At 43.8% G+C, this 18,627-nt stretch overlaps 1 protein-coding gene across 2 annotated transcripts in view; it reads left to right on the forward strand.

Moving 5' to 3' along the window:
* The window catches only part of LOC139055859 (probable ATP-dependent DNA helicase HFM1), a 531,554-nt gene that overhangs the window by 236,721 nt on the left and 276,206 nt on the right, over window positions 1-18,627 (forward strand). For both annotated transcript variants that reach the window (XM_070533424.1, XM_070533425.1), the window contains exon 11: window positions 333-574. In XM_070533424.1, coding sequence (XP_070389525.1) covers window positions 333-574 — 242 coding nt within the window. The remainder of the gene's footprint in view (window positions 1-332; window positions 575-18,627) is intronic.

Genomic DNA, 18,627 nt, shown 5'->3' on the forward strand with positions numbered 1-18,627 from the left:
AAGTTTTGAGGAAGATAAGAAAGGTTAAATGTATTTATGCTACAATGAAAAGCGTGAGTAGCACACTGAAGTGACTCACGCAGGCTCGGTGACCCCTTTGTCGCCGCCCCATCTCAAAGGGGGTGCCAATACGTCATCATCGTCGTCAGCGTGGCCATACAAGAATTACAGTAAACAACAGGGTTACAGAAGAATTAGGTGACTTTGAAAGCAAGTGCACGTATTTGTACAGTGCGCACCAAAGAAAACTGGCGAAGGAATCATATCGACGGACGTGCCGGAATAGGCGGTCACGAAGCGACCCCCCCCCCCCCCCCCCCCCCCCCGCGCAGAGCTGGTGCAGCGCTCGGCCGTGGGCTGGCACCACGCGGGCCTCGAGGCCTCGGACCGGGCGGCGCTCGAGTCGCTGTTCCGCGCCGGCGCCCTGCGCGCACTGGTCAGCACGAGCACGCTGGCCGCGGGGGTCAACCTGCCCGCGCGGCTGGTCGTGGTGCGCGGCACCACCACGTACGGGGGCCAGCCGTACCCGGACCTGGTGCTCGAGCAGATGGTCGGCAGGGCCGGCCGGCCGCAGGTGCGTGTCGGCCTGCACGATCGCCTGTGGGAAGCAGCGAAAAAAGCTTTGTCTTTTTGTAAAGTCACTTCCTGAGCATGCTGAATTAATTTTCGGCAAGAATACCTACACACTAGTTTTTCCACGCATCACCTCCGCGCGCATCGTCACGGAAAGCTCGTGCTGCACGAGCGCAACAAGTGCAGAAACGCAGGCAGATTCACGACAACGCAAAGGCGGTCTTCATTGCAAATGCACTGTTTTACATTTTCGCGAATACCAAAAAGTTAAGAAGAGAACGACACACAAATAGCACCGCGCACTAAACATGCTAAGCAATGGTATGCATTCAGGCGTTCGGTATTATTACTTACAGCTCGTGACAATTTCGCCTAACGCCACGCAATACACTAAACGAAAAACTACAAGAAAAAAAATGCGAGACAAAGTCTAGCACAATAGGTGGCGGTTGGTACAAAATACAGCCGCTATATAGACATAAAAAAGTATACTGTGATTGAGCATCACGAGCTTATTGCGAAGTGGAACTGCTGGGTCCATGCAAAATGTCAGAGCTGAAACGGGACGACAATTCCAGGCCCGGCTTAAAATCCTTGCAGCATCCTCCGTTCCTGGCCAGGCCAAACATCTCGTGGAAGAGCGCTACCGATGTCTCGTTCGACATTCTATCTCGAAGTTCGGCTTTAATGCGCGAGACCTGGCTGAACACTCGTTCGACAGCGGCATTTGATACGGATAGAAAACACGGGAGGAAGGTTTGGAGTTGTGTAGAGAACGGATGGCTGTGGGGCAATGGAAGAGGATATTTATTTGTTTATTTATTTGTTTGTTTATTTGTTTATTTCAGATTCAGATACTTCAATTTTTTTTAAAATTTGTTTCTTCAAGAAAGGAACAGAAGCTAAAGGTATGGCAATACCTGACAGAGGCCTCTGTACCGGTTAGACATAAACATAACACATACATAGCAAAAAAAGTTCGCAAGATGTGTCAATTTTGATTCATACAGCAACAACAAAAATATTTTATGTTCACAATTCCCTCTTGAAAATGCGTGCGCTTCCTAGCAATATAACTACGAGAGCTTCGTATGCGCAGTGTTATAATCAACTTAGCAATATGTGTTGCAGACAATATAAAGAAAAATACCTAAAATACAAGGAATTTTTTTGTTTAATTGGACAAAGTAACAGTGGATGCATTGATTAACAATACTTTCTTTAGCTGTTTCTAAAAGAGGTTTCGACTAACTCCAAGTCCGAATCTCTTTCTAGTTTATTAAGAAGCGATGTTATTTGATATATCAAGGATTGTTTTCCATAGTAAGTCCGTGTTATTGGCATGCGTCGCTTTTGTTCTCTAAAGTAGTAAGATGATTTGTCAATGTTGCTATTTATGTGTAATTTTTCATGATACACAAATTGCAGTAGCTTGTAATGAAATATTTGGTCAGGTCTTAACACGTCATGTTTTAAAAATAAAGGTGCTGTTCTTAGGTCCTGTGGTTTCCCTTTATAACGTCCGTAGCAGCGTAGTACTCGTTTTTGTAATACCAGTTATTTATCGTAATTACCACGTATCGTTGTTGCCCATACTAAATTTCCATAACATAGTTTAGAGTAAAACAGTGGGTAATACATAGATTTCATTAGTCACAAATGAACAAAAGCGGCCGCTTTGTATAAACACCCCACACACTTCGCAAGCTCTACTGCTAGACTATTGATATGAACATTCCAGGATAGGTGTTCTTCAAATATTATACCAAGAAATTCTTGTGTTTGGACTCTTATTAATAGACTCCGTCAAATGTAATTTGAAACTCTTTGTTTATAATTTTATGAACTGCATGAAATATGATGTATGTCGTCTTTTTTGTATTTAATTGCATTCGATTGACCCTTAGCCAGCACGAAAGAACTGACAGATAATGGTTTACACTTGTTTCGAGTGTTTGTAGCTCTTGAGATGCGATTTCACAATAATACAGGCCCTCGTCGGGCCCACGCAGGAGTGGTTACAACGTAGAATACAGCGCAAGATAAAAGAGAAAAAACTGAAACTACTGTATCCAATACAAAAAGCCTTAGCACGCACACAAATGAACATACTCAATAAATACATACAGTCTGCTTAAATGAGCGATTCGTGAAGCAGGAAAAAACAACGTTTACCATAGGCATGCATCGACGAGAGGCTGCATATGAAATACAGGTAACTGCAGTTACTTATCATCATTCAAATTCCAGATTCTGGATACTGTCAATAAATGCGTTGGCAGATGGGCAGTTTACGGCTCTAGAGGGTAGCACGTTCCAATGGGAAATGGCGTGCGGAAATAAAGAGTACTTGTGAGTGTTACTATGGCTGGGATGGTGCCGTATCGATTTATTGTGATTCGCCTGAATGTCTGAATGGTGGTGGAATGTTTGTGGTGTTCGATAGGAGCCGTGTTAAAGGAAGTAATGAGATTTTAATCTCGAAATCATTCTACGTCGGTTGAACGTTAGCCTCGACGCGCAGGTTCGTAATGCTCATTTGACGCGAATATTGTGAATATATAAATCTCAATGCTCAGTTCTGTATGCGTTCTAGTTTCTCGGTTAAATACTTCTGATGCGGGGCCCAAATAATGTCAGCATACTCTACAGCGGGTCTAATGAGGGTTCTGTATGCATTTAATTTAACATTAGGAGGTGCGTTTCTAAGTTTTCTTCTCAAGAAATGTAGTTTACCTAGCGCCTTGTCATATATGTTATTTATATGAGCTTCCCAATTTAATCTCGTTGTAAGAGTTACTCCGAGATATCTGACCTCATCGAATTTTCGTAGTGGTATATTGTTTATTGTGTATGTAAACTGAAGCGCATTTTTATTCTGTGTGAGGGAGATACTGGTAGTTTTTGTCGCATTCAGTTTCATCCCCCATTTCTTGCACCAAATTCGTATAGCAGCTAACGAATCGTTTAGTTTTACCCGATCCTCTGTGGTACTCACTGCTGTGTACACGACGCCATCATCGGCGAATAGGCGTAATTGAACTGGCGGCTGAACGAATATCATTCATGTAGATCAGAGATAGGAGGGGCGCAAGAACCGAGCGCTGTGGTACACCAGAAAAAACGTTGACGTAATCAGACATAATATCATTCATAGCGACGTATTGATTTCGGTTTTCGAAATAGTTCTTGATCCATGATACTGTTTACTCGTGCATACCAATGGCAATTAGTTTAATAATAAAATCTGGATGAGGAATAAAATCAAAGGCCTTTGAAAAATCTCAGAACATGGCATCTGTTTGGCTTCTGTTATTTATTGCGGTAGCTATATCATGGGTTATCTCAGCTAAATGAGTAATAGTACTTAGACCTGAACGGAATCCATGTTGCCGGCTGTATAGTAGGCTACTATTCTCTAAGTGCAATATTATGGCCTTATAAATAATATGTTCGAGCAATTTACTGGATGCAAAATTTAATGAAACATGTCTATAGTTACTACGTACGTCGAATTTAGATCCAGATTTGTGCAAAGGTATTACTTTGGCCATTCGCCAGTCGTCAGGTATTACTGAAGTTTACAAAGATCGCCTGCAAATTACGTGCAAGTATTTTGACGTCCAAACTGCATGTTCTTGCAAAAATGCGTTTGATGTGAGACCAGGGCCACAGGGTTTCTTTACATCCAGTTTTTGCAAGAGTCGAAAAATTCCTTCTTGGTCTATATCTATTTCGGGCATGGGATTGTCGAACTGATACCGTGGAGAGGGGCCGTTAAAAGTAGTTCTGTTAAATAAAGATTGAAAAAATTCATTATATTTGCTTGCTATGACGTTAGGCTGAACAACAGTCTCGTTTGAAGCAGCAATCTGCGATACGGTGTGCCGCTCCCTCGATAGGTAGCGCCGACATTTTGGGGGTTTATTCGTCATGTAAGAAGGCAGAGCAACAGCGAAAAAAGGTACCTTGGCCGTTTGGATCTTATTTTGTAGCAAGCGTACGAGATCTTGAAGGTCACGTGTAGTTTTCTTTCTGCGTTTCCTTTTAATTTTTCATTTTGAATATATTACTTCGTGCGATACCCAAGGATGTTCTCTGTTCACGCCTTTTTTTCTGGAGGGAATGTAGTTTTCTTCACAAAAATGTACAATATTCTTAAAACGCAACCATAATTCATTTTCGTAAGAAGTAATGAAAACTGCAAAAAACGCGTTCAAATATTCTGAGATAGCGTTGTCATCCGCTCTTGAGTAATCCCTGATAACAGCAATCGATGGCCTAACGCGTTCATGGTTTCCTAAAATGGGGCAAGAGACTACAATAATTTTATGGTCCGAAATGCCATTTTCAACGTTTAATGTCTTATATTGAAATAGGCTGCTGTCGAACATCAGATCAGAACACGACGGACCAGCTATTCTAGTCGGTTCGGAAACTAGCTGGTCTAGAGAGAAAGTAAATGTCATAAACAATAGTGATTCAGCACATTTCGCGTCAGAGCTGTTGTGCGAAAGATTAGTCCGATTGGTTCCTGGTAAATTGAAATCACCTGTGATGATAATATTGAAACGTGAGTTAGTGTGTTGTGCAATGTAATCGTGCATAAAGTCTAGATATTCAGGGGGCGCATTCGGAGGACGGTACACACCACCCAGAAATATGCTTTTTCCATTAAATACACGTTTACACCACACGCTTTCATGGTTAGGTGTGCTGTTTAAAACTGCGAATTTTATGTTAGATTTAATTGCAACAGCTACACCTCCCCCCCCCCGCCCCCCTCGTGATTCTCTGTCTTTCCGTATGAGCCGATAAGAAGGTGGAAGCACTTCCTACCTCCGGCAGACAGCCGGAGGTAGCAGCGGATAGGCCTGATGCAGCGCATGCTCAGACCCTGCGTCGACGAATCCGGTGCTCGACAGCGCGATCTGTGCGATCAGAAAAGAATAGATCAGCATCCGTACTCGTTCGGTTCTTCCAAGTCCATATGTTCTACGTTGGCGCTGGAGCAGGGGCAATTTGGGCAGGAAGAGTCCGAGTGAATTGCCACGTAGGCGCCATGCGGCGGGCAGACAATTCTGCAAATTTCGGTTAGGTTCAGCTGGGTGTTCTACCTCCGTTCTCGCACCGAGGTCAACCGCGGCGCACCGCCAATGGGCGCTAAAGGAATGTCATGCTTAAAACATAGGACTGCGAAAGCTCACATGTGGAGACAGCTGGCAAGAGTTTATGTTCGCTGTCGAGTGGGAAGCGCTAGTTCGCGGATGGAGACGTGTTTCCCGAGGCCATTAAAATTATCAAGAGGACGCGACCCTTGACCTTTTGACATGCGTACGTGTTCTCTCACGTAGAAGTTGCAAATTTTGATTTTGTAACAGACACGCTCAATTTCTTTAACCTGCTGTCGTCTGCATTTTGATTCCAGCGTGCTTTTCATTTGTGCTCAACTATCTGTACTTTTTTTTTTTACACAGGAAAAAGATGTAGCCCAAGAATAGCCACATAGCCAAAAGAAACATTCTGACGCCAACTCCGACAAGAAGTAGCCCAATTGGGCTATTATAGCCCAATCTGGCAACCCTGGAAGCTCTCTGTATCGCACGGAATGTGAAAGCTCGTGTCAGTGACAGATCTGTAATGTTGCTAGGCAATGAACAAATGAGCTCGCACGAAAAATAATGCATCGCTGTGTGTGCCACAAGCTGTATACTTCTGTGCCGCTGTTGGTTGTGTAAAGGCTATTGGTTGTGTGTATATATATATATATATATATATATATATATATATATATATATATATATATATATATATATATATATATATATATATGTTTCTATATGGGTCATTCGACAACTGTCCCAACCTTGGCGCTCGTCCATCAGCGATTTTCCTGAAAAAAAAAATTGGACTATATAAAGCATGAAGTCTTTCCGCAACACATTTTCGCGAAAAAAAATGTTGAGCACCGCTCAGAACATGTCAAGTTTTTCAGAAAGCTCGAATGTATGAGTCATAAAGCGCATTGTCAAAAAATTTTATCTTCTTAAATTAGGCGAGCATACGATTTTCCCTTGAGAATGACGATATGGTTCTCACTTGAAAAAGGTTTTATCGATCTTTATGTTTCCGTGAGTTTCTTATACCGCAATAATAATGCAACATTTGGTGCATATTGGGAATGTCTTTGCAGACAGATAACTTTTACAGAAAAGTTATACTTCATAGTAACAATGTGCAAGCAAGTTGTAGTGTAATAGAAAAATAGTTTAGGACGAATATAACATGAAATAGCCTGTGCAGCTGGCGACAAAGTTGCAAAGAAGCTCGTTTTAGCCCATGTTTAGTCGTAAATTTCGCATTGAGGTGGTCGGGGAAAAATACGCAAAATGTTGTATTTATTACAAACATCCACTGTATACAAACTGAGAAGCTTTTATCAAAGTTTTGTTTTAAGCAAGAAAAAAACTTTTTGAGTTTGCGTTATACCGGTCTCTGTGCTTACACGTGTTTCCCCTTCGTAGGAAAGCGTGCTAGCGGCAAATAGAACTTGCCCGGACGCAAAATTTCCTGAGTCGATGGAGGAACACCTAGACAAGATAATCAGCCCCTCAAGTTTTTACTTGAGTGCTGTACTAGAAATTATTAGCCTACATGTGATATTGGCCGCAAATAAAGAAGGGGACACCGGAAGAGAACACACAAACACAACACGGGCGGTATATTATTAGCCAAGCCAATAAAAAACGCGAGCCCCAATAGAGCGCATTTAACCGGATGTCGCCGTACACCGACGGCCTTCATACCGCCGTCGCGCGGCATCGGAAAGTTACACCGGTGGGTACAGAGTGCGGTCATGTACACTAAGATTTAGAAATGGGCGAAAACTGTGATTAAGAAAAGAATCTGTTGCTTTATTACGGCTAATATGTAGCAAATATCAGCAAACACAATCGTGTTTAAGCGACCATGTTTCCTCTGCAAAAAACAAGTAGCAGACGAAAGTCTAGGATGCCCTAGTAGGCAGACGTCCTAGCAGACGAGCTTGGATCATTCCAAAGCAAGGCTGTGAAGTTTTGTAAACGAATGCTGGATGTGTGGTTTGCACATAGAGGAAAGGTGGCTCTTCAGTCGGCGAGCAGTTGTGCCATTGGAGAAGCTCCATTCACGACACTGCCTGTCACACTTTTGGGAAGGTCCTTGTATTTTTTCATGGAAACGTCTACTCGTCCTCCCACGCCATGCCCCGAGGGCGCTAACGAAGGTATGTTTTTTCTTTCGGTGAAACCTACACTATTGAGCACATGAATTTATGCTTAATATCTGGTCTTCGAGGGGACTTCATAGCGTTGCGATGACTTTCGTTTAATAGCACCTGAACAATTGCTAATTGTTTGAAGTGGTCTATGTCGACCGTCGAGGTTTCATTTTTTTAGCATTCGTGTATGTATTGCTTTGTGAAACCAGCATATAAAACCCACAATGACCTAAAGGCCAAAAGCGACGAGACACTGAATGCGTACTTTAAATCGATTGCTTGTTCTTGTTTTTATGAGTTCACTAATGACATTTTAAATAAATGAAAGCGTCATGTTAATGGAGTGACATAAAATGAAGTCATTAAACAGGAATTAGTGAAGTATGTTGTGTATTGATCACATAGTTAGCCTAAATGATAGTACCTATGACTGGCATAGTAGGGGACCAATGAGAAAAAGTAGAAGCCTGAAAACATAGTCAGAAGTTAATTTCCAAATAATCATGGTTTCTATTAGGAACCAGGCTTATTGGCATCTTCATCTAAGTTTTCTGCACTATGGCCACTATGGCATTTATTGTATAGTTTATTTTTTTTCAGAAAGTTCTGCATCCACACGCGCCTATTTTGTTACGAAAACAGATGGAACTTTTGTTTCATTCTGTACACTAGTCTATACACACAATTACCTGTAATTGCACATGTAAGTACTCACGTAGCCATTCGTGATTAGTTCATATTACGAGAAGGAGTGCATTGCACGAACGGAAAACGCAGAGTAGAAGGAGTACACTACACACATTTGCATACCGTCTTTTTGCATGGCCCACCTCTTAGTATGAACGGATGCACAACTAGCCCAATTAGATGTATTGCTGGAATCTGTAATTAGTAGCATCACCGTAACGGTGTACTCGCCATCGTTTAAACTGCAACTCGAGTGGCGACTGACCGAATGCCTGCCAATGAAGACGTGCACTCGCCTAAGAGTACCTTTCTGAAAGAAGGTGTTAAACATTACAGCATTCAATGTATATGTGAATGACATGAACTGAGCAGTTATATCGCACATGTATCCGTAGCGGGGGGACGCAGCCTAGTGTCTTTGACATTACCCAGTTGAGCTCAATCAAAGTCTTGGTTACGACCCGCTGCTGTAGAGGCCACCTTTCAATGAAGGCAATTAATAGAGCACTCGTGCAGTTGGTCAAAATTATTCAGTAGTACCCCTACCACACGCCCCACAATCAAGTCGTTGTTTCTGCATGTAGTGATGCCTTTTAGCAAGGTTTTCAGCAGAATGAACAAAGATGACTCGTTAGGTCCTGTCACAAGACTTCGCATGCTACTGCAGTCAAAGGCGATTATAACTTTGTCTCGTATTCACTGAATAACAAGAGTGAGTAGATAAATATATCATAAAAATTAAACATGTCACTGTTTCTTTTCACAGGTGTTTCGCTTCCACCGTGTTCCCTCGGACCTAATGGATGCCATAAAATAACTCAGACTAAGCAGAAGTACTTAGTCAATGCTCAGGACCTCACCGAACCTCAACGCCACTTACTTACTCTTCAAGCAAAGCAGAAGCAAGGCATCGACAGTCTGTGGTCATCATTTCATGGTGTACTTAAAAAAGTACACGTCGCTTATAGCATCGAAATGGTGCTCAAATCCATTTTTGGAGCATACAATGAATTTTCGGGGACTTCAGTGATCACAATGTCTGTTGTAAACATGCAACCGTCCTTGGGATTAATTCCAGGAGAGAGGCTCTGTCAGCGCTGTCTCCATCATTTTTACCACTCTAGACCAGAGCAGCAATCGCTGGGGCTTGATATGCAAGATCAGGCAGCAGAGTCTTCAGCGGATGACCTACGGGCGACATTTCCAGATGCCGTCAACGAGGCTCTCGTAGCCGTAGGTGCGAGCCCTCTTAGAAGAAAGCGAGCACGGAGGCGCAAGGAATTTTAGGTGCAGAACAAAGCAAAATAAAACTACAGATGAATTTGAAGGAAACAATGCAATCCTATCTTGGCCTGAGCGAGACATTGACAGCAGTGAAGGAAACGGAACAAGACATTCTTCTCGATGTGTACGTGTCATTAATGAATGAACTAAAAACAAATTCATGCAAGATGGCCCCCGCGAAAATAAAATCCAGATTCTAACACAGGCTCCAGAGTCCTGATCGCGAAATAAAATTATGAGCTTCTTTGGCGTGGCTGAGCGACAGGTACGTGAAGAATTGAAACTCAAGTCCAATTCCGGAGTCCTGAGCGTGTCACCACCGAAGAAAGGTCTGCCTCTAAGCAAAGAAGTTACTTGTGCGATCCAACAATTTTGTGAGGATGACTCTGAGTCCCACTGCCTTCCGGAAAAAAAAAGGATGTGTTGCATGGTTGTCAAAAGCCTTTGCTGTCGATGAATTTAAATGTTCAAGAATTGGAAAGAACAATGACTTGCGGTTTTTATACGTTCGCCAGCCTTCGACTCGCACATTGCGCGTTAGCAGGAGGATGTCGCACACACACACCGTATGCGTCTGTATGCAGCATCAAAATTTTAAGCTTGTGATCCACGCTTCTGGATTGAGAGAGAGCTGAGGAGCTACTGGGAACAACAGCGTGCTAACCGGACAGTGGACGAGCAGCTTGCACCTCGACGCGAACGAAAGCGGTCCGACGGTGGGCGAGCGGCACGTGCTGCCGTCTCGAGTCGCGTTCACTGGACGAGCTCTTGGAAAGGTCCTTAGAGACGCTGAAGAAACGCAAAGGTCACCATTTTGTTAACAAGCAACAAACACACTATTTCAGAGAGGTGAAAGCAAACCTAAGCAACAATGAAGCAGTTGCGTTAATGAACTTTGCCGAAAATCATCATGTTGTAGTAGAGGATGCGCCACAGCAGTTTCGCTGGGTCAATGTCAATGATTTATTATCGAGTCACTGAATGCAGTTGTGATCCAGTTTCCGTCATGTCCTTTGTTGTGATTTCTGACAGTCTCGATCACGTACGACACCATTGCCGTCTTTGCGTTCCGAGAAGCAATACTAAAGATAGACAAGATTGTCTTACAATCACACACATTCACGATTTTTCTGATGAGGCTGCTTCTCGATACAATAGCAGAAAGAACTTCATGAAGCTTTGCCACCATAAAGCAGATTTTGAAATTTCCGCCGAGTGGAACTCTTTCGCAACGTCACACGGACAGAGTGCTTGTGACGGCGCATGAGGAACAGTGGAACGTTTAGCAGCGAAAGCAAGCCTACAAAGACCGTATGAAGATCACATCTTGAAACCGCACCAGCTCTTCACGTGGACACAAAATAATATTCTCAACATCAAGGCAATATGGGTACCAAAAAACTCTATCGATACAACAGAGCTGCTCCTCGCCGGAAGGTACAAGCATGCGATTTCCGCCAAGAATACTCGCAAGTACCACCACTTCAAGCCCACCTCAAAGCATGCTCTTCAAGTTGGTCTGGCTTCATGCCCAAAACGGAAGGAAATCATTTTCTCCGGCATGCAAAATCCAACTGCTTGAATTGTTCGTAATCCACACACGATGGTTTCAGCGTGTTTGCAAAAGCAGCGTTTCGCAATAAACAAAAGCAGCGCACAATCGCCTGAGTACGTTGTCGCACTTATTGCTCTTAAATGCGCTGCATACGCCAGGCCAGTTTATTTTCTTTCTGTGCTCTCTTTTCTATATGAGAGAAGTTGTCCACCCTGGGAGGCGCATTTGTTATTGCAAGACCTCGGATGCCATGGAGGAAAGAAACAAAACAGGGGTTGCCCTGACGTCACGTTTTTAAAGCCGGAAAAGCAGCCATGTTGGTGTGCTGCTCTTCTTTTGCGCCTCCAATCAGCGCTTCTGCAGCTCGCCGAAGCAGATGGGCGCGAAGTGTGAACTTGCATTGTTGCGACCCGCCGTAAGTGTCTGCAGCCGACGCGCGTAAAAAACAAAGCCTACGAAACTTGCGTAGCAGTTTAAGGGAAGCAGACGCGCTCCTGTTTTTTTTTCCGTGGCACGTTGAAGAAGACGACGAAGACCCGCGCCGTGATTGCTTGAGTGTATATGTAGCGGGCTGACACTCACCCTCATAGACCCAAACACAACTTTCAAGCTTACACACTACACTCCAATGTCAGTTTTTTTCGCGAACAAAATGTGCTGCGAAAAATACACCGGCGGAAAAATATTATCTCACTTTTCAGAGACCGAGAGCAGCAGCGAAAGCTTCGGGAGCGCGGTTGCTATGGCAATGTTGACATTTGGGGTACCCGTCCCAGTGCTCCTTTGCGGAAAACAGCACGTGACTTCCGCCACACTCTCGCTAATACGTTCGTGCTGGTTAGGGCCTCTCCTGGGTTTCCTCCCTCCATGTCGGATGCAATAAACGTGTGCGAAATCAATAGCATGCGTTTTTTATTCCTGCGTTCCGACATATTTTTCCTTCATTTAAAAAAAAAGAAACTTTTTGTGCGCAAACAAACAGGGACAAAGAAGAGGATCAACACAAGGGCGAGCGCTTTCTAACAACTGGTTTTATTTTTGAAGAACTTCCAGCTTAAATACCGGGCTAGACCGCGCAGATCTGCGGGTGCTTAAGCAGGAACATCTTCGAAAATAAAGCCAGTTGTTAGGAAGCGCTTGTCCTTGTGTTAATCCTCTTCTTTGTCCCTGTTTGTTTGCGCACAAGAAGTTAAAAAAAATGAATCTGTTCCAACTAGGTTGACTCGCGGTTATATTTTTCATTTCATTTATTGAAGCCTTAAAGGCCCAGAGGCATTACACAAGGCGGGGGCAAACAAAGTGTGAGGAACTCTTTACGGAATGGAGGGAAAAGAGGAAGAAAAGATAGACGAAGAATAGAAAAGCACGCAAAAGCACGCAATTCTTGGCCAATCCCCCAGTGTGGGTATGAGCCATAATATGAGGCTATCATCATCATCATCAACAGAAAAGGAAACATCGCTCAGGGGGGAACTGAGCGAGCGGAACTATAATCAAAATCACTGTGTAAAAAAAAGCAAAATGAAACTACTAAATACAATAAAATGCATACTGCGTAAATACTACTAAATACATACTATGCACAAGAATGAATCACTAACAAGTAATTACATAAAAGAGGCCAAATAGCAAACGCATTTTTAGCAAAGCGTTCTTGGTGAGGTGGATTGTTAGTTTCCCACAGAAAGCCGTGGGGTTGCGGAAGAAACAATACAGTCGGGCAGAGTCTTCCACAGCGCTATTGCATTTCGCAAAAAAGAATCCTTCATCGAAGACGTGCGGCACCGAATGTGCGCGATCGGACAGCTGTGGTTGAGGCGGGGCGAGAATCGAGGCGGGGGTTGCAGTCGAGGGTGTCTGGCTATTGGGTGATAGTAGAAAGAGTGAATTATTGCAGAGACGCGAGATGATACGACGTGATTGGAGACTGGGAAGATCGAGTGTGCGTTTTATTTCAGTTATACTGGTTTTACTTGAGTAGTTTGACTTGATAAAGCGTTTCTGAATGGCTTCAAATTCGTATGTGAGATATGCCTGTGAGGGGTGCCAGATAGACGATGCGTACTCCAGTTTCGGCCGAACGTATATCTGATATGCAAGTTTTTTAATAGCGGGCGTTGCAGATTTCAGATTACGACGCAAAAACCAAACGCTGAAAGAATGGGTGCGACCACTCTAAACACGCATATACAAAGAGAGCACAACTGCGAAGAAAAGCATCTGATGCCCTTCTTATTCTGTAACACCAAAGTGGCACAGTCAAAACTGTAATCCTCTAGGCGGATCTGGATGAGTCTTTCCAGGCTTCAGCATATATAGTCTGACTTCTCTGGCAGATATCACCAATAAAATTTCTGATTTCTTGCTAGAGCCACTACAGAAATACATTGTAGCTGTAGGTACCAGAAATATTTTCACTTGAAGTCTCCCTTCTTTTATTTAAGGCAATTATTCTGGCCTGTTAATTCCTGAGAGACGTCATTCTTACCTTATTCAGAACAATGCTGCAAGAACACTACCAGAGGAAGCGCAAGCATTTAAACATACTAGGTTTTGTGTGAAAAAATATAATTCATCTGAGGAGCATCGGGCACGTTTTAGGAGTATAGCAGCAACCTTTTTACAGTCGAAGTTCGAAAGTATGAGTCGTAAAACGCACTGTGAAAAAATTTTCTGTTCTTAAACTAGGCGAGCACACGATTCTCCCTTGAGAATGAAAATATGGTTTTGACTTGAAAAATGTTTTATCGATCTTTACGTTTACGCGAGTTTTTATACGGCACTAAATATCCAATAAACTGCAGAAGAGTACGCATTTGGGCTGGTTGGTTCATGATTACGAGCAATAAAAAACAACGCTAAACAACAGAACGAGTGAATGGACACAGACAACAGCGCTGACTAACAACCAAAGTGTCTCTATTCTTTCAGTCAACATATATATATACTCCGCCGCTATCGCAAACCGCAGAATCAACAGAATTGGGCGTGCGCAGGGGGGGAATGCAATTGACGCGATAGGAAGGCAATCTCCTTCGGACGGAGAGAAGTAGAGGGAAGGCTTACACATGCTTCGCCGCTAAGATGAATGTGGAAAGCTTCGGAAATAAGGCGTTCGCGGTCATCGCGGTATTTTGATAGGTAGGTCACATCTTTGAAAGACGGCTTGCAGCCGCATTCATTGCAATGCAGTGATAACTGACTATTTTTAGCTCGTTTTTGAACTTCGTTTGAGTGCTCGCGCGGTCATTGATGCACCGCCCCGTTTGGCCGATATAAAAACGCTTGCATGAAAGGGGAATCTTATACACCCCACAGTCACAACAGTCACCAACAAACCTCTGCCTGTGCTGCTTTTTACAACTTTTTTTATTGTTCTTGGTTACCCGATTGAGGGCGACATAAAGAGAACGTGCCGAAGTTTGCGCTCGCAAGCATTTCGACAGGTACGTTTCCACACCGACTGCTTGCAGGTTGTGAACCAGAACGAGCTGCATTTCCACAGTGCTCAGAAGAAGTTTCTTCAAGATTTGCGATTGGCGTCTCAGACAGCCGACTTCCTGTGGGGCACCTTGGTGGTTTGCCTGCCAAAGAGAGCATGTAGGACGAAGGCCTAGAGGTAACGACATTCGGGGATGCCTCAATTCCGAACAATGTTGCCGATCTACTCAAGCTTGGTCCTAAATGTTGTGACCATCCTGCTCTGCACAGGACGGAACTGCTCAGCCTCGTCAGGACAGCTGCTGGTAGAGCAAGAACAGATGAAACTGACAGATGCATCATCGAAGGTGTTGACTGCCTGCCCCAGCAGGTTTAAAACGGCAGCACAGTTCGGCTCCGCACGGCAGTGATCGTCCTTCGGGATGCGGGGCTCCAGCTCCTCCTATCCGATAAAGAAGGTGGTTTTGTCGTGATGGTCTGGTGGCTTGTACAAGAGTAAAGCAGATTCGGCCATTCTAGGCAACCTTAAGGAAGTGCATGGCGTGGCTCCTGCGAAGGTGAAAACGAGGGCTGTTCAGCATTGCGAAAAAGCCACACTCTCCAAGCTGACCTCCTCCATAAAGGCCTGCAATGGAACCAGTCTTTCTGTGTTTTTCAGCGCCAAGACGTACAAGGAAATGTGCCCGTTTCGGGCCATTGTTTCTGAGCGCGGAACCTCGCGACAAGTGGGAGTGTTCCTGCAAAGGTTTTTGTGCCTCCTCGACATCGATGACCCCTTCCTCATAATGTCCTCTCTCCACATTTCTCCGCGAGGAGTGTGCAAAGGCTTTTCCGTGAACATCAAGGACTTACATTACTATTCGCCTCAAGAAGACGTATGCATTGAAGTCGGCCATTGCATTGACAAATATGGTGTTCTTAGGTTTCAGAATGCATGTGGTATCAATGTCGACAAGTTTTTAGAGCTTTTAAGGTTTTACATGCTTTCCACTTTCGTTTCCATGGAGGATAATCTTTTTATACAGAAGATAGGTGTGTGCATCGGTTCATGTACAACCCCTGTTCTTAGTGACATTTCATTAGCGAGCTATTACCGCAATCTTGGAACTAAGCTCAGCCAGACAAGCACTGTAAAGGTGATGTGGTACGTCGATGACTTTTTCATTTTTTACAATACTAACACTGACGCGCAGCCTGCTGCTGCTATAATATTTGACCTGATCCGCATAGCTTTAGATTCCTTTGAATTGACCACGGAGCATCCCTCAGACAACAAGCTCCCTTTCTTAGACTTGGAGCTATCGTTCTCAAGCAATCATGTATGTTGGGGTTATGCTCCTCCGTATAAGAGCCTTCTACCCTTTTCGTCTGAACACTCAAAGATAGTCAAGCGTGGTATTGCAAGATCTTGCGTGAAGACAACCCTCATCAGGGTCTTGTGACTACCAAGTGGATGTAAGCTTCAAAAAGCAAGTAGCCAGGCTGAAGCTTCCAGGTTTCCCGGTACCGCTTTTGACTAGCATCGCTGGAAGCCTCGCAACAAGCTTTAAAGGAAATCAGTCGGCAGCTGCTCAATTTGAGAATCGCTCACGGCAAATGGTTGCGGTTATACCATATGTGCACCAGGTTGCGCATAATTTCAAAAAGGTTGTCAGCAGGGCAGGTGTCAGGTTGCTATCTATTGCCAAAAATAAGTTAGGTAGCCTGTGCCATCAAGTCAATCGGGTAACCGAGAACAATAAAAAAAGTTGCAAAAGGCAGCACAGGCAGAGGTTTGTTGGTGACTGTTGTGACTGTGTGGTGTATAAGATTCCCCTTTCATGCAAGCGTTTTTATATCGACCAAACGGGGCGGTGCATCAATGACCGCGCGAGCACTCAAACGAAGTTCAAAAACGAGCTAAAAATAGTCAGTTATCACTGCATTGCAATGAATGCGGCTGCAAGCCGTCTTTCAAAGATGTGACCTACCTATCAAAATACCGCGATGACCGCGAACGCCTTATTTCCGAAGCTTTCCACATTCATGTTAGCGGCGAAGCATGTGTAAGCCTTCCCTCTACTTCTCTCCGTCCGAAGGAGATTGCCTTCCTATCGCGTCAATTGCATTCCCCCCCTGCGCATGCCCAATTCTGTTGATTCTGCGGTTTGCGATAGCGGCGGAGTATATATATATGTTGACTGAAAGAATAGAGACACTTTGGTTGTTAGTCAGCGCTGTTGTCTGTGTCCATTCACTCGTTCTGTTTAGCGTTGTTTTTTATTGCTCGTAATCATGAACCAACCAGCCCAAATGCGTACTCTTCTGCAGTTTATTGGATATTTAGTGCCGTATAAAAACTCGCGTAAACGTAAAGATCGATAAAACATTTTTCAAGTCAAAACCATATTTACATTCTCAAGGGAGAATCGTGTGCTCGCCTAGTTTAAGAACAGAAAATTTTTTCACAGTGCGTTTTACGACTCATACTTTCGAACTTTCTAAAGAACTTGACGGGTTCCTAGCGGTGCTGCAAATTTCTTTTTCGCAATAATGTTTTACAGAAAAAAACTTGCTTTAAATAGATAGTCCTAAATTGCTTTCAAAGAAATCGCTGGTGGTCGAGCGCCAAGGTTGGGACACTTGGCGTGGAATGACCCACATGTACAATGACGCTGTCGACTTTGCGACGTATAATGCGAATGCGGCTCACGCACGAGGCGGAAAATCCGCCATAGTTGTTGGTGTTGGCGTGACCACCGATGGTGGAAAAGGTAATCGAACCTAGGACCTTTTGTGTCATTTAGGGTACAGTTTATTAGAGTCCTCGAACCCACGACCTTGCGTTGCGGCATAATGTTGTGGCATCGCGCGGTAGTCTCGATGCTTCCGCATTCATGCACGTAGGGAAAAAAAAGTGCCCCGTGAATCTAATCGATGGCGCCGGTACGATCGGGATGCCTCCTAGCGCACGCGCCTACGTGTAATACACCTGTCTTTTCAAGATGCGTCAAATGGTCCTTATTCGTGCAAACGTAGGTAAGCCTCTACTCTGAAAAAGAAAGATAAAATAACGTTTTGGAACATTCTACTTGCTTGATTTAGAGCCGCGAAAGGGTGTGACGATGGCTGTAGAAAATTAAAATTGCACGATGATAGGCGGAAATACGCTTGCAAAATGGAGGCCTGAATGATACGATCGCAGTGCGTTCTCAGATCGTTCTCTGCGTTCTCTGTAAGTACCGGACCGAGGGTTCTCTGTCTTTACTAGAAAAGCACTTCTTTGATTCCTCCAAATCGCAAAAATGTAACCGACAATGCAAAATGTGCTCTTCGCCTTTTTATTTTAGAAAAAAAAGTAAGAAAGCTCATTGCGCTCGTCCTGTCTGGTTTTCGTCCTTCCGTCCTCGTTTTATTGCGCTTCCGCTCCAACTACGGATTCTTCCAAATTTCAGTTATCATAGCTAAACCTGGCAGTGTAGCAATATATGGTAATTTGAGTGTCCGAATTCAACATTACTTGCGGAGAAACCAAGCTGCACAAGTGGGTTTCAAGAGAGAGAGAGGGCTCTTTATTAGAAAAACAGAGAATTTTGCCGGCGCGTATATAACCGCTGGCATGCTACTCTTTATAGGGATGGGGAATGGGATTAAAAGATTCTAGATAAGAGTGGGAGAAAAAAAAGGATAAAAATAAATATGAAATGTCCGACTGGACCTGATACTAATTTTTACAGGTGACATGGCGGGTAAATTTAGGCTTTTGTATAGGAAGGATGCAATTCTTAAAGCTTTCCTATTTGACCAATTTCTGTCAGGTATTTGAACAATAAATCCAAAACCCGTCGCT

The sequence above is a fragment of the Dermacentor albipictus genome, chromosome 2 (genome assembly GCF_038994185.2).
Source record: "Dermacentor albipictus isolate Rhodes 1998 colony chromosome 2, USDA_Dalb.pri_finalv2, whole genome shotgun sequence".
NCBI lineage: Eukaryota > Metazoa > Arthropoda > Arachnida > Ixodida > Ixodidae > Dermacentor > Dermacentor albipictus.